The 14,112-nt window shown below is 35.3% G+C and overlaps 1 protein-coding gene across 7 annotated transcripts in view; it reads right to left on the bottom strand.

Annotated features, from left to right (window-relative positions):
• Positions 1–14,112, bottom strand: part of ARFIP1 (ADP ribosylation factor interacting protein 1) — a 128,175-nt gene that overhangs the window by 107,080 nt on the left and 6,983 nt on the right. For 2 of the 7 annotated variants that reach the window (XM_029235337.1, XM_029235338.1), the window contains exon 2: positions 2,917–2,996. The exons of the other annotated variants lie outside the window; for them this stretch is intronic. In XM_029235337.1, coding sequence (XP_029091170.1) covers positions 2,917–2,994 — 78 coding nt within the window. In that variant the 5' untranslated portion in view covers positions 2,995–2,996. The remainder of the gene's footprint in view (positions 1–2,916; positions 2,997–14,112) is intronic. 7 annotated transcript variants of the gene reach the window in all.

The raw sequence follows: 14,112 nt of genomic DNA, 5'->3' as shown, positions 1-14,112 counted from the left end.
TATCCTAATGAAAACATCATTTGATTGAGAGGAAATCACCTGGATTCTGCAATTAACTAGCTGAGTGATCCTGCACAAAGGCAATTCACCTGACAGAACCTAAAATGAACCTTAAGTCCCTTCTTGTTCAGGGTTGATACTGTTTTTGGCTCAGTTCAAAATGCTGGAGTTTTTGTTGTTGTTGTTTTGTTTTGCTCTTAAAGAAATAAAAACTATCATCCAGGTCATCATATTCTATTCCTAAGAAACCAGTATCCATATATCATTTATACTAGTGGTGTGAGGATTAATTCATTCTTCAAACTGACCATCAGTGATGTGCCAACCTCTGCCAGGATTAGCCTGAATTACTGAAAAGTCCAATGTATAGAACATTTAATTAAGAGTTAATGACCATAATATATAGAGAGTTATAATAGATTAAAAGAAGGGACTTCCCTGGTGGCACAGTGGTTAAGAATCTGCCTGCCAATACATGGGACACAGGTTTGATCCCTGGTCCGGGAAGATCCCACATGCCGCGGGGCAACTAAGCCCACACGCCACAACTACTGAGCCTGTGCTCTAGAGCCTGGGAGCCACAACTACTGAGCCCACGTGCCACAACTACTGAAGCCCACACACCTGGAGCCCGTGCTCCGCAACGAGAGAAGCCACCGCAAATGAGAGAAGCCCACGCACCACAACAAAGAGTAGTCCCCACTTGCAGCAACTAGAGAAAGCCTGCACGCAGCAATGAAGACCCAACGCAGACAAAAAATTTAAAAATATAAATATATATACACATATACTAAAAGAAGAACTCTTATAAGCAAATCTGACCCCAAAATGTTTTCATCAAGGATATTGAAAAAAGAAGATTTAAGTTAGTAGAATGATAATACTGATAAATGGGGAATTTTAAAGTTACAGAATATTCCTAAATCCTACTTTGGTTAACTGCAAAATCATACAACGCTTTTAAATTTGGGTAAAAATTCAGATTATACTCATACACCTGGCCCTTTTTTTTTTTTAATTACAATATTCCCTGTGGATGCTGCACATTTGGGCATGGCTAAAAACACAGGGAATGCCTAATATGAATTATAATGTTAATTTACAGACAAATTTGAACAATTATTTGGCAGTGGATTCCTTCAGATCACTGTCATCCAGCCTTAACTCTCCTGAGCAGATTTCTAGTTTAGCATCTATTGGTGTGACATTCACATAGAAGAAACTCACAGTGGTAAACCACAAAGGGAATACTTTCATTTATTATGATGAGTCCCATCACTGACAGGGCTGCCAATCCTTCCTGTAGTTCACAAGCATTAAACTTCCTCTGACCATCTCTCAACAGTATAGATTCAGAGATCTGATCATAAAAAATCAAATCCATGAGTTAAGACAAATACGGTATACATAATTCCCTAGGTTCTCAGAACTAAATATAACTACAACACTGCTTTGACAAATGGTAAACAGCCAAACTATTTTATTTTTATTTTTTTGATTTATTGATTTATTTATTTATTTTTGGCTGCGTTGGGTCTTTGTTGCTGTGCACGGGCTTTCTCTAGTTGCAGTGAGCGGGGCCTACTCTTTGTTGCGGTGCGTGGGCTTCTCATTGCGGTGGCTTCTCTTGTTGCGGAGCACGGGCTCTAGGCACACGGGCTTCAGTGGTTGTGGCATGCGGGCTCAGTAGTTGCAGCTTGCGGGCTCTAGAGCACAGGCTCAGTAGTTGTGGCACACGGGCTTAGTTGCTCTGTGGTATGTGGGATCTTCCCGGACCAGGGATCAAACCCGTGTCCCCTATATTGGCAGGCAGATTCTTAACTACTGCACCACCAGGGAAGTCCCAGCCAAACTATTTTAAATCACAAAGAATCCTGAATCCTTCACAGATAATACATATTTTGCCAACCAGAACTCATCTTTGACTTTTGGGCGAAAAATAAATTATCCAGCTCTAAACCCTACATTAAAGTCTGTCACACAGACTCAGCATCTTGGAGTGATGATGAAACACTGTGGCTAGCACTATGCCACATACACAGACGGCAAACTGGTTCAGAAACACTGCAACTACAGCTGGAAGAACCCATGTTGTGTTCCAGCCTTGCTGGCTACTCTAACTCAGGCACTACCTCTGTGAAAGGTAAATATGATCAACAAATAAATGGGGGAGATAATGGTTGTTCTACTTGTCTAACTGAATTGTATCAAATCAGTCTAAGGATCAAGGCGGGACAATTATGAAAGTGCTACTCTGTAAATCTTTAAGCACTATAAATTTGAGAGATGTTACTAGGATTAGGTGTTCAAAAAAGCATCTGATGACTTGAATTCAATATAAAATTAACTTCTTAACATCTTTCTACTCTAATGAGCTAGAACAGTGGTTCTTAGGTGGTATATATTAGAATCACCTGTAGAATTTCCAAAAAGAACACACACACACACACACACACACAGCCTGGTGTCTATCACTACAGACTCAGATTTCGTGAGTCTGAAGTAAAGTCCAGAACTCAGTATTTTTTTTAAACACTACATTTGGATTCTGATGCATAATTAACTAGAGAGAGAATATGGGACTAGGTGAATGCAAATGTGAACCAATTACCACTGTTATTTCAACAGAAACTTCATTTCATATTTAAACTTAAAACTATAGTTCGACCAGACTTTTATGTTGATTTTTATGGGACAGGTATACTCTAAAATTTCATATGCCCAAAGGCAAATATTAACTTACTTCCAATTATGAAGAAATAGCTCTCTCTCCTCCCACCCCTTTCCTGTGTCTATGTGTGTAGAAGAGTTTATTTAGAATGGCACATATTTAGACAAACTAAGTTAATTTGGACAGTCTAAATTTGATCGCTATGGGTTGACTTTAAGAAAACAATATAAATACCACCCATTCACCTCAGAATTAGACTTGACTTCTTCTGTGGCTGGTTTAGATGTACCAAGAGTTGTAGTATCATTGCTGCAGTCAGACATACCTAAAAGTAAAATGTGTTAAGCACACATTAAATAATTTAGTTAAAAGAGCTATATCACCTTACCGATATTCTTACAAATATTCCACAACATAAATCATTTATTTGCAGTCAGAATTTGTTTTGCAAAACTATCTATAACCACATGAGTATCTATTGATTATAACAGATAAACAATTCTAAAAACAGACAAAAATTCAGGAAAAGTTTCTATGCAAAATGTAAAAACACATACCTCAGTGACTAAAAAATAATTTCATAAAATCATTTTAGATATGAAACAATTTAAAAGATCAGAGTGTCAACTTGATTTGCTAGATGAAAAAACTGAGATCAAAAATGTCAAAATATCCAAAGATAAAGCCAAAATATTAGTTATTCATGGCCTATATAAAATCAAAGTTTCAGAACAGAACTCAGACATCTTCCAACTCTCTGACCAGTGCTCTTTAGTACCGATAACAGATGTGACTGCTCATTGTCAAAGTCAAACACTATACTCAGATTTCATTCAATAAAACTTTAATGTGCTATTTCTGCTTCTAACTTATTCAACAACATTTAGAGAATGCCAACTACATGTGAAGAAAAGTAAAATCTAATTCAGGTTATAAGAGCATAATGCCCTCCATATCTGCAGGTTCAAACAAAGATCAAAAATATTTGAAAAAAGAATTCCAGAAAGTTCCAAAAAGCAAAACTTGAATTTGCCATGCATCAGTAACTATTTATATAACACTTACATTATATTATATATTATAAGTAATGTAGAGAGGATTTAAAGTATATGGGAGGATGTGCATAGGGTATATGCAAGTACTACACCATTTTATAAGGGACTTGAGCATCTGCAGATTTTGTTATCTGTGGGTGTACTAGAACCCATACCCCATATATAGCGAGGGCGACTGTATTCGGAATCTAATCAAGGAGACAGATAAATAAGTACAAAACACCATATCAGGTACTATAATGTACAGAAGCAAAGTTTTACTCATGAAATACAATGGAGGGAACAATTTTATTGTTCACAAATCAAATCCAATACCCCATTAAGAAAATAATACAACATGAACAAGTGGGATTTATTCCAGGAATACAAGGCTGTTCAATTAAGAAAGCTATTAATATATAATATATTCATAAATCTAAGGGGAAAAAAACATGGTTTTCTATGTAGATGTTGAGAAATCTATTGACAGAATTCAATACCCATTCATAATTCAATACTCAAGGAAAAAGGAATTAAGGGAGATGTCTTCAACATGATACACGCTTTAATCCTACAACCATTATTTTATTTAATAAAGAAATAACAGAGGCATTTCCACTACGAACAGGAACAATGCAAAGGAACCCACCATTTCTGCTACTATTCAACACTGAACTAGAGGTATTAGCCAATCCAAGTAGACAAACCAATTAGAAGAATAATAGGTAAAGAAGTAAAACTATTTCTTTTTGCAGATGATATGATAGTACACCTGAGAAACTCCAAAGACTCAATGGTAAAACTAACTAAAAATTAAAAGAATTCAGTGAAAAAGTAGGATAAAAAATTAACATACAAAAGGAGTTTGGGATTAACATATACACACTACTATACACAAAATAGATAACCAACAAGGACCCACTGTATAGCACAGGTAACTATACTCAATATTTTGTAATAACCTATAAGGGGAAAGAATCTGAAAAAGAATATATATATATTATATATATATATGAATCACTTTGCTGTACACCTGAAACTAACAGAACATTGTAAATCAACTATATTTCAATTAAAAAAAACTCAACAATTTTTGAACTGTTATTGAAAAACAATAATCAGTGGACATAAAGGCAGAGAAAAATCCCGTTTACAATTACAACAAAGAAGATTAAATACTTAGGAATAAATTAAACAATGTATAAAACCTATATGAGAAAAATGTTTACACACAACTGAGAGACACTAAAGACTGAGCAAATGAACAGACATCCTGTTCTCGGCTATGATGACATTATAAAGAAGTCATTTCTCCCTTAGTTAATTTACAAATTCAGTGCAATAGAGAAAAATATAACAAGCTAAATCATACAGTTAGATAAGTTATACTAAAGTTGATATGGAAAAATCAAACATGCAAGAGTAGTCAGGAAAACACTGAAAAAGGAAACTCACAAGGGGACTAACTTTGTCAGATGTTAAAACATACCATAAAGTATCTATACTTAAAGCACTATGGTACTAGCACATGAATAAACAAAGAGACCAGAATAAAAAGTCTAAAGTTAGACCAAATATATACAAACATTTAATATATAACAAAGGTGACATCTCAAATTGCTTAATTAAAGATGGGCTTCTCAGTAAATGATGCCAGGAAAACTAGGTAGCCATTTGGAAAAATAAAAAATTAGACAACCACACACAAGAATAAACTCCAAATAGATTAGGAATCTAGATGTAAAAAATGAAACCATAGATGAACTGTTAAAAGAAAACATAGATGAATTGTTCTTTAAACTTTCTAATTCTAAGAATCTAGAGATAATTTTAAAAATTGATTAATTTGACTAAATAAAGATGTTTTAAAAATTGTATAACATAAGCACTATAAACAAAGAAAAAAGACAACTGAAAAACTAGGATAAAATATTTACAACAGGGGCTTCCCTGGTGGCACAGTGGTTAAGAATCCGCCTGCCAAAGCAGGGGACACGGGTTCGAGCTCTGGTCTGGGAAGATCCCACATGCGCAGAGCAACTAATCCATGTGCCACAACTACTGAGCCTGCGCTCTAGAGCCTGTGAGCCACAACTACTGAAGCCCATGCCCTGCAACAAGAGAAGCCACCGCAACGAGAAGCCTGCACACCGCAACGAAGAGTAGACCCCGCTCACCGCAACTAGAAAAAGCCGGTGCGCAGCAATGAAGACCCGGTGCAGCCAAAAAAAAAAAAAAAAATTTACAACATATGCCACAATAGGTTAATATCCCTAATATATAAAGAAGTCTTAAAAACAAAGGGGAAAAAACCAAAACCAGATAGAAAGCAGGAAAAAGACATGAACAGACGATTCAAAAAAAAAGATTAAAATGGTCTCCAAAATATAAAAAATGATCAAATTCACTCATAATTAGAGAAATGCAAGTTAAAACAATGCTGAGATACCATTTCTCATCTATTAGACTAGCAAAAAATTTTTTTAATGTAACAAAACATTCTGTTACTGAGGATGTAAGGAAACAGGAACTCATATACATTGCTGATAGGAACACAAATTTGTACATCCATTCTGGAAGGAACTTTGGTAATGCCTAACAAAATCACACATGTACTCACCTTTGAAACCAGCAATCCCATGTCTAGAATCCATCCCAGGAATACATCTCCAATTAATACAAAAATACTTACACATTGCAGCATTCTGCATAATTGTAAAATATTGGGAAGAGCCTAAATGTCTTTACATAGGAAAATGGCTGAATAAACTATGACACATCCAGACAATGAAGTACTGTGCAACTGTTGAAAAAAATGAAGATCTCTATGATATACTGTAATTTCCAGGACATAGTGATAAGCGAAAAAAGCAAAGTCCAAAAATACCTATGGGTATGCTGTCTCCATATAAAAACAAAGAGGATACATGAAAATACATGTTTCTGCTCATTGGAACAAAAGAAATATAAGAAGAATAAACCAGGAACTAAAGAGATAGGTTACCTACAGGGAGAGGTGGGAAAAGAGTGTAAAAAAAAGTAGGAAATGGGAACAAAGTAGCAGGAATACGGAAGGAGTGACACTTCTCTGAATATATAGTTTTAAATAATTCTGACTCTTAGAACCATAGAAATTTTCACATACCCTTCATAAAAAAAAAATAAAACCAACCAGGATTTGAGAGGAATTCAAACAGTAAAAAATCACTAACACATGAAACCAACTGTATTAGAAATGAATAACCCAGGAAAGGGAAGGGGGAAGCAGGGAAGGGGGAAAGGGGAAGGTGGGGCAAAGGGAGATGGGGGCGGAGAGAGAGAAGAAGGGGAGGGGGAGTAGAGGGGAAGGGGAGGGAAAGGAAGAGCAGTAGAAAAGAGTATCTTGACTGGACACCATGAGGCTAAAGACAAAAAGAATTATACACAAATTCTGTTAATATAGTTAGTAAAAGTATTTCTCACAGGGGTATAGGTTAGTAATTCTTAAAGTACTTTATGTATGTAACAGAACAGAACAAATATGTAAATAGAATGTAGATATTGAGAATTTGGTTTCTCACTGCTAGAGAAAAAATTAATAAAGAAAGGAGAAATGCTAAATAAACCCTGTGGTACTGGACTGGAATCAGAGTTATCAGTATAAACACATGGTTTTTAATATGTGTGTGTCCGTATTCATGTATATATATTTGTTATACACATACATATGCATGTATGTATAGGTTTCCTAGCTTTGTCCACTGAGAGGACCTAGAAGCAGTGATACCCAGTAACTATGAGTACACTTGGTGCTCAAATCTTGGTCTCTAAACACCATTCTCCAATAAAAGGAACCACAACTCTTAAGGAAAAGTGGTTGATTCTAATACTGGGGCAAGGGAAATACAAGAGGAGCCTGGGACATTTTTCTGGTGTCAGAAAATAAGAAAAGATTCAAAAGAGGACAGGGGCTTGTCGAAAGAAAAAAGGACCCAACCTGAAGGCCCCTAATGGCCAATCCTGAGACATCTTGAGCAACAAATAATGACAGTACTGAATTGAAACTCCTAGAATAAAACAAATATTAATGAATCCATACTGATAGAAATAAATAGGTAAATGGGGGTAAAGTGACAATTCCTCACAAAAGAATCTCAATTAATAAACACAGAAAAGAAAGAGAAAACCAGAACTCTCCACCAGGCAAACATCACAGTAATAAGTGTTGCAGAAAGATTCACTGATGGATGCTAAAATTAGAGAGCAAAAGTTTGATGAGAAACAGCATTTACATAATCTCCAATATCTCCCACAAGGTACTTAACTGAAAAAAGAAAGACAGTTAAGTGGAGAAACTCACAGTTCACAGTGAAGAAACTCAGCAGATCTAACTTAACTAAGTGATTAATTAATCACCAGTAGTAAGACATATCAAGAGCATAATCCCTGATACATTGCACTGAAAAGGACAACATTATTTTTTGTGGTATTCTTCCCCCAAATGCATTAACTCAGTCCAATCATGAGAAAACACTGGACAAACCCAAACTGAGGAACATTCTACAAAATAACTGACCAGTTCTCTTCAAAGTGTCATGGTCATGAAGACCAGGAAAGTGTGAGAAACGTACAGATTGAAAGAGACTATGGAGAAATAACCAAACTCAATATGGGTTCCTAGTCAGAATCCTGCAGCAGAAAAAGGACAGTTAGTTGAAAATTTGGTGAAATTCCAATAAGGTCTGTAGTTCAGTTAATAATATTATACCAATGTTAATTTTCTATTCTTTTTTTTAATATAAATTTATTTATTTTTTTTTACTTTTGGCTGCGTTGGGTCTTTGTTGGTGCACACAGGCTTTCTCTAGTTGCAGTGAGCAGGGGCTACTCTTCATCGTGGTGGCTTCTCTTGTTGTGCAGCATGGGCTTCAGGCGCGCGGGCTTTAGTAGTTGTGGTGCGCAGGCTCAGTAGTTGTGGCGCACGGGCTTCATTGCTCTGTATGTGGGACCTTCCCAGACCAGGGCTCGAACCCGTGTCCCCTGCGTTGGCAGGCGGATTCTTAACCACTGCACCACCAGGGAAGCCCCTAATTTCTTATTCTTGATAATTATACTATGGTTATGTAAGACGTTAGCATTATGGGAAGTAGGGTAAGGAATATAAAGCAACTCTCTGTACCATTTCTGCAAGTCTAAAATTAGATCAAAATAAAAGTTTTTAAAGAACAGTAAGGAATGCTGAGCAAAGGTAGAGGAATCACCCTTAGATAGAAGGAGGAAATCTCTTCCTTAGATAGAAGGAAGAGTGAAAGAAGGAAGGAACCCATGGAAATAGTGAGGAATGGAATGGAAAACAGAAGAAAGTTAAGACAGTTCATTTTTGCTGTCTTCCACTTTCTTGTGAAATAGGAGTTATCGTCTGCTCCCCTGTATTCATCAGTAGCGCCAATTAGCAAAATATATCACTATCATGCAGCTCAAGAAAAGACCAAATGATAACTTTAGAATGGGGCTGGTCGCCAGGAAGACCAAGCCATGATTAGAAGTTTGGAACTTTCAGAGGTGAAAGGGGCTAGAGGAGTTAATAACTGATAATGCGTCAGTGAGGAAGCCTTCACAAAAATCCCCGAACTATGGGGTTTGGAGAAATTCTGTGGTGAACACATCCATGTCCTGGGATCATGGAACACCCCAACTCACAGAGACAGAAGCTCCTGTACTCAGAACGCTTCCAGATCTTGCCCAATGTCCTTTCCATCTGGCTATCTATCCTGTATCCTTTATCATATCCTTTACTATATAATAAACCGATAAGTATTAAAAAAAAAAAAAAGACCAAATAACTCCAAGCAGATTGGGAAACAGGGAATCAAGTTTCTGAGAATTACGGAGTCAGGTACTAAGTCTGTGTTTTATTCATATTATTTAAATGCTCTTACCTTCACATTTTTTAAAAGTTCATTTGTTCATAACTTTAATAATGGACACACATAGGGAATGACAACAAGATTTAAAGTTAATGATTTACTCACTGAACTTACTGTGATAATCACTTCATGACGTATGCAAATCAAATCATTATGCTGTACACCTTAAATTTATATGTGCTATATGTCAATCATATCTCAATAAAACTGGAAGAAAAGAAAAACTTATAATTATGGGAAACCAAAACAAAAAGTTAATGACTTGCAGAATGTGCTGTTTAAGATATATGTGTTCTGATCTTTACACGAATTTAAAGTTATCTTTAAATTTGTCTTCAAAATAAAATGATAAATCATTATTACAAAACTGCCATCAATGTTGAGGCTTCACAGACTGGTTTATACTTGAGGCCAAATATGCCTTAAGTCATCTCTGGGGCTCTATTTCCATAAATCAGCCAGGGGTATTCATTAACTAATGAGTGTAAGAACCAATGACCAATAAAGTGAATTACTAATTAACATTTGTAAAAAAAAAAGTATAACTAATATTACCTGAAGTTTATAATTCATCCAACTTTTTGGAGTTGTTTTTGATTTATTATCAAAATCACATTTTGTTTTCTATAAACTGAATAGACTAGATCTATTCAGTTTATAGAGGGAAACTATATAAGAACTTTAACCAGAATTTAATGAGGGAGAATTTTATATCCTACAACTGTTAAGTGCATTTAAGGTCTTTCCAAGGACCCAGGAAAGAGAGGGCAGGAGGTAAGAGACTTGCCAGGATCCTATAAGGTAAGAAGAAACAAAATACTCCATGGATACCAGAAAAGAAAAGACTGCATTTACAATCTCCATGAGTTAAAGATTCAGAATTATAATACTAAAGGATGAATGTTGAATAGAAATTATAACATGAGCACATTTCAAATTAAGGTACTCACATACCACAGGGGATCTGAAATGGTATGCTCAAGGCACAGGAGGGCAGATACAAACAGGATAAACAGAGCACATCATAGTGGAATGAGAATTTACACTTTTTCTAAATGAAAATAAGTATGCTGTTATGGAATCTAAAACAAAATTCACTTGAATAAAATACACATAAGCCTTCTAAGAAATTTCTTGAATTTTTATGATGAAATATGAATCTCCAAAGGAATATCTGAAGAGTTATTCTTTCTAGGGGTACTTCAGTAAAAAAGTTGGAGAAGTACTATAAATAACTTTGATGTATGGGAGTAAGGAGCTCTGACTGGAACTCAAGGACAATGCTAGGGAGGTAAATACAGAAAACTGAGGGCAAAAAGTAGCAAAACTTGGGCTTGCTTTGGTCTGAACTTGCTTAGCTTCTCTAGACTGGGTATATCACTGATTTCAGAGACTGGTTAGAGATTAAAGAAAATGGCTCTATTTCTTTCACTCAAATATGTCTATCTTTTCTTGCTCATAGATAAACAGGAAGAGAATGGTAAGATTTGTTTTGATTTGATTCATAATTCAATATTAATTTTCAAGTTGAACTGACTTGTTTACAGTAAAAAATTTAGAGTTAAAATACATAGTGACTACATTAAATAACTATATATGCTGAGTGAAAAATAGTATCCAAAATACATTAGTTTTCTGTTTTGGTCAAAACAATTTAAAATAGTGGGTTTTTTTTATGATGGTAGTTTCCTTAACATGGAGGAAAGATCCTTTTCCCTATTGTCAATGCAAATGATACTAAACTGAAAATGGTTTACCACACAATATGTTCAAAGTACATTACATTTTCTCAAGAGTAAGATAAAGAATCATCTACATTATACTGCTGTCTTTATGTCAACAACTATCTGGTATCTGTAAAAGCTATTTTGTTAGATACTCCTAAATCCTTTTAGACAGTGATAAATTAAGTTCACGTTGCTCATTAAGATAAACACATCAGCCTAGATAATTCAAAAGTAGAAAGCTTTGACAAAAAAAGGTTAATTCTCAATTATATGCAGTAATGAGAAACAATTTAAAAATCAAGAGATATTCAACTATTCTCATCCTCACCATTATACCACCTTCTAACTAAGTGACAAAATTAACAGTTTGGAGAAGTCTTTTTATTTTCCCCATTCAGATTGTGTTACAGAGAAACTAATGAGAAGTAAAATGATAAGACTCTCAAAACTAAATTACTCCCCGAAAATAAAACTAGCTGTAAATAAACTCTAAATTATTCAGGGTACTGTGGCCTCGTTCTTCACAAATGGCTAGCTAAGGTCCAGAACATCAGCAATGAAGCCAACCAAGAGAACTGGAGAGTTACTTTAAAATTCTGTATTAATTCCCAAAACCATATAAAATAAACCCCTCAATATTCTCAGGTAATTTTTTCAATGGGAAAAAGCTCAGAGGAAATAATCTAAGAAGACAGCTTAATAATATAGTTACACACAGAAATATTTATAGATATGTGTATATACATGAGTTAGCGTATATTTCCTAGAAGCAACTCCAGCAACAATGAGCACACATAGTGCCCAGATCTTGGTTTCTAATACCATTCTCCAATAAAGGGAACCAGTGCTCCTTGGAGAAATGGCTGATTCTAGGACTGAGGCAGGATTACATACAAGATAAGCCTGGAGTATCTTGTAGTGCTGGAAAGTAAGAACATGCTTTAAAAAAAAACACCATAACAGAACAACAACAAAAGCTCAAAAGAATATAGGAACCAACTGAAAGAGCTTCCAGTGGCCAAAGCTGGAACAATTTGAGCAATAAAATAAAGTAATACTGGATTATAATGCAAAGTATAAAATAAATAACCATGAGTCAATGCTGATATAAATAAATGATTGAATAAATGAATAAATGGGAGAGAAGAGGCAAATCTCCCTTGCAGAAGAATTCCAAAAAATTTATGTACACACTCCACTGTTACGGAGGTAGAACATAATTCCCCACACATTAAGTGTGCACTTCACATAATGACTTCCTTCTAAAAAGTACAATATGCAAAGGGAGGAGAGGAAAAGTAACTTTACAAGGTACAAACTTGACAAACACTGTCTTAAGCCAGGTGATCAAGGTTAACATCAACAGTGGTAAGGCATATTGATAGCATTTACTCTTGATATACGATTAAGAATGGCACTTTACCTCTGTTCCTTTCTCCCCAAAACACATTACCCAGCCTAACCATGAGAAAAGAATCAGCCAAATCCCAACTGAGGGACATTCTACAAAACACCTGACCAGCAATCCTCAAAACTATCAACTGTCATTAAAAATGAGGAGTCCGAGAAACTGTTAAAGCTAAGAGCACACATGATAACCAGGATTTATTCCTGCATATATAATCCTGGTATAGAAAAAGGTCATTAGGAGAAAACTGAGGCAATCTGAACATATGTTATCTAGTAATGTATAAATACTGGTTCATGAACTGTGACAAATGTACCATACTAATGTAATACGTTAATAATGTGGGAAACTGGACATGGTGTATATAGGAATCTGTATACTATCTCTATAGTAATTCTGTAAATCTAAAATGATTCTAAAATAAGAGTTTATTATAAAATAATCTAAGAATACTTTGCTATATTATTATTCTATAATTATTGTTTTTAATAATTAATAATATAAATGTATATTATTAAAATATTTCATTCTTTTACATGTATGCACCCCAATGTTCATTGCAGCACTATTTACAATAGCCAGGACATGGAAGCAACCTAAATGCCCATCAACAGATGAATGGATAAAGAAGATGTGGTACATATATACAATGGAATATTACTCAGCCATAAAAAGGAATGAAATTGGGTCATTTGCAGAGACATGGATGGACCTAGAGTCTATCATACAGAGTGAAGTAAGTAAGAAAGTGAAAAACAAATATCGTATATCAACACATGTATGTGGAGTCTAGAAAAATGGTACAGATGAACCTATCTGCATGGCAGGAATAGAGATGCAGACGTAGAGAAGGGATGTGTGGACATGGAGGTGGGGAACGGGTGTGTGGGATGAACTGGGAGATTGGGATTGATAACATATACACTATCATGTATAAAACAGATAGCTAGTGGGAACCTGCTGTATAGCACAGGGAGCTCAGCTCAGTGCTCTGTGGTGACTTAGATGGGCGGGATGGAGGGGGGAGAGAGGTCCAAGAGGGAGGGGATATATGTATACATATAGCTGATTCACTTTGTTGTACAGCAGGAACTGACACAACATTGCGAAGCAACTATACCCCAATAAAAAAGAAAAAAAATTATTTTCATGCACTTGGAAAAAACAGCGTAACTGGCAGTTTAACTAATATATTTATAAATATTTATATTTAAAATCCTATATGGCAAAACTCCATGAACTGAAATCTTTAATACTATCAACTTGGAAATTCAATCAATATTTAGGTATCAGGCACTGGCCTAGGTCCTTGGGAGTCAATAATGAGCCAAAAAAGAAAATAAGATGTGGTCCCTACCTGCATGGA

The sequence above is a fragment of the Monodon monoceros genome, unplaced genomic scaffold, assembly GCF_005190385.1.
Source record: "Monodon monoceros isolate NGI ecotype Baffin Bay Population unplaced genomic scaffold, NGI_Narwhal_1 Super_Scaffold_20, whole genome shotgun sequence".
Taxonomy (NCBI): domain Eukaryota; kingdom Metazoa; phylum Chordata; class Mammalia; order Artiodactyla; family Monodontidae; genus Monodon; species Monodon monoceros.
This window is presented reverse-complemented; position numbering and strand designations above follow the sequence as displayed.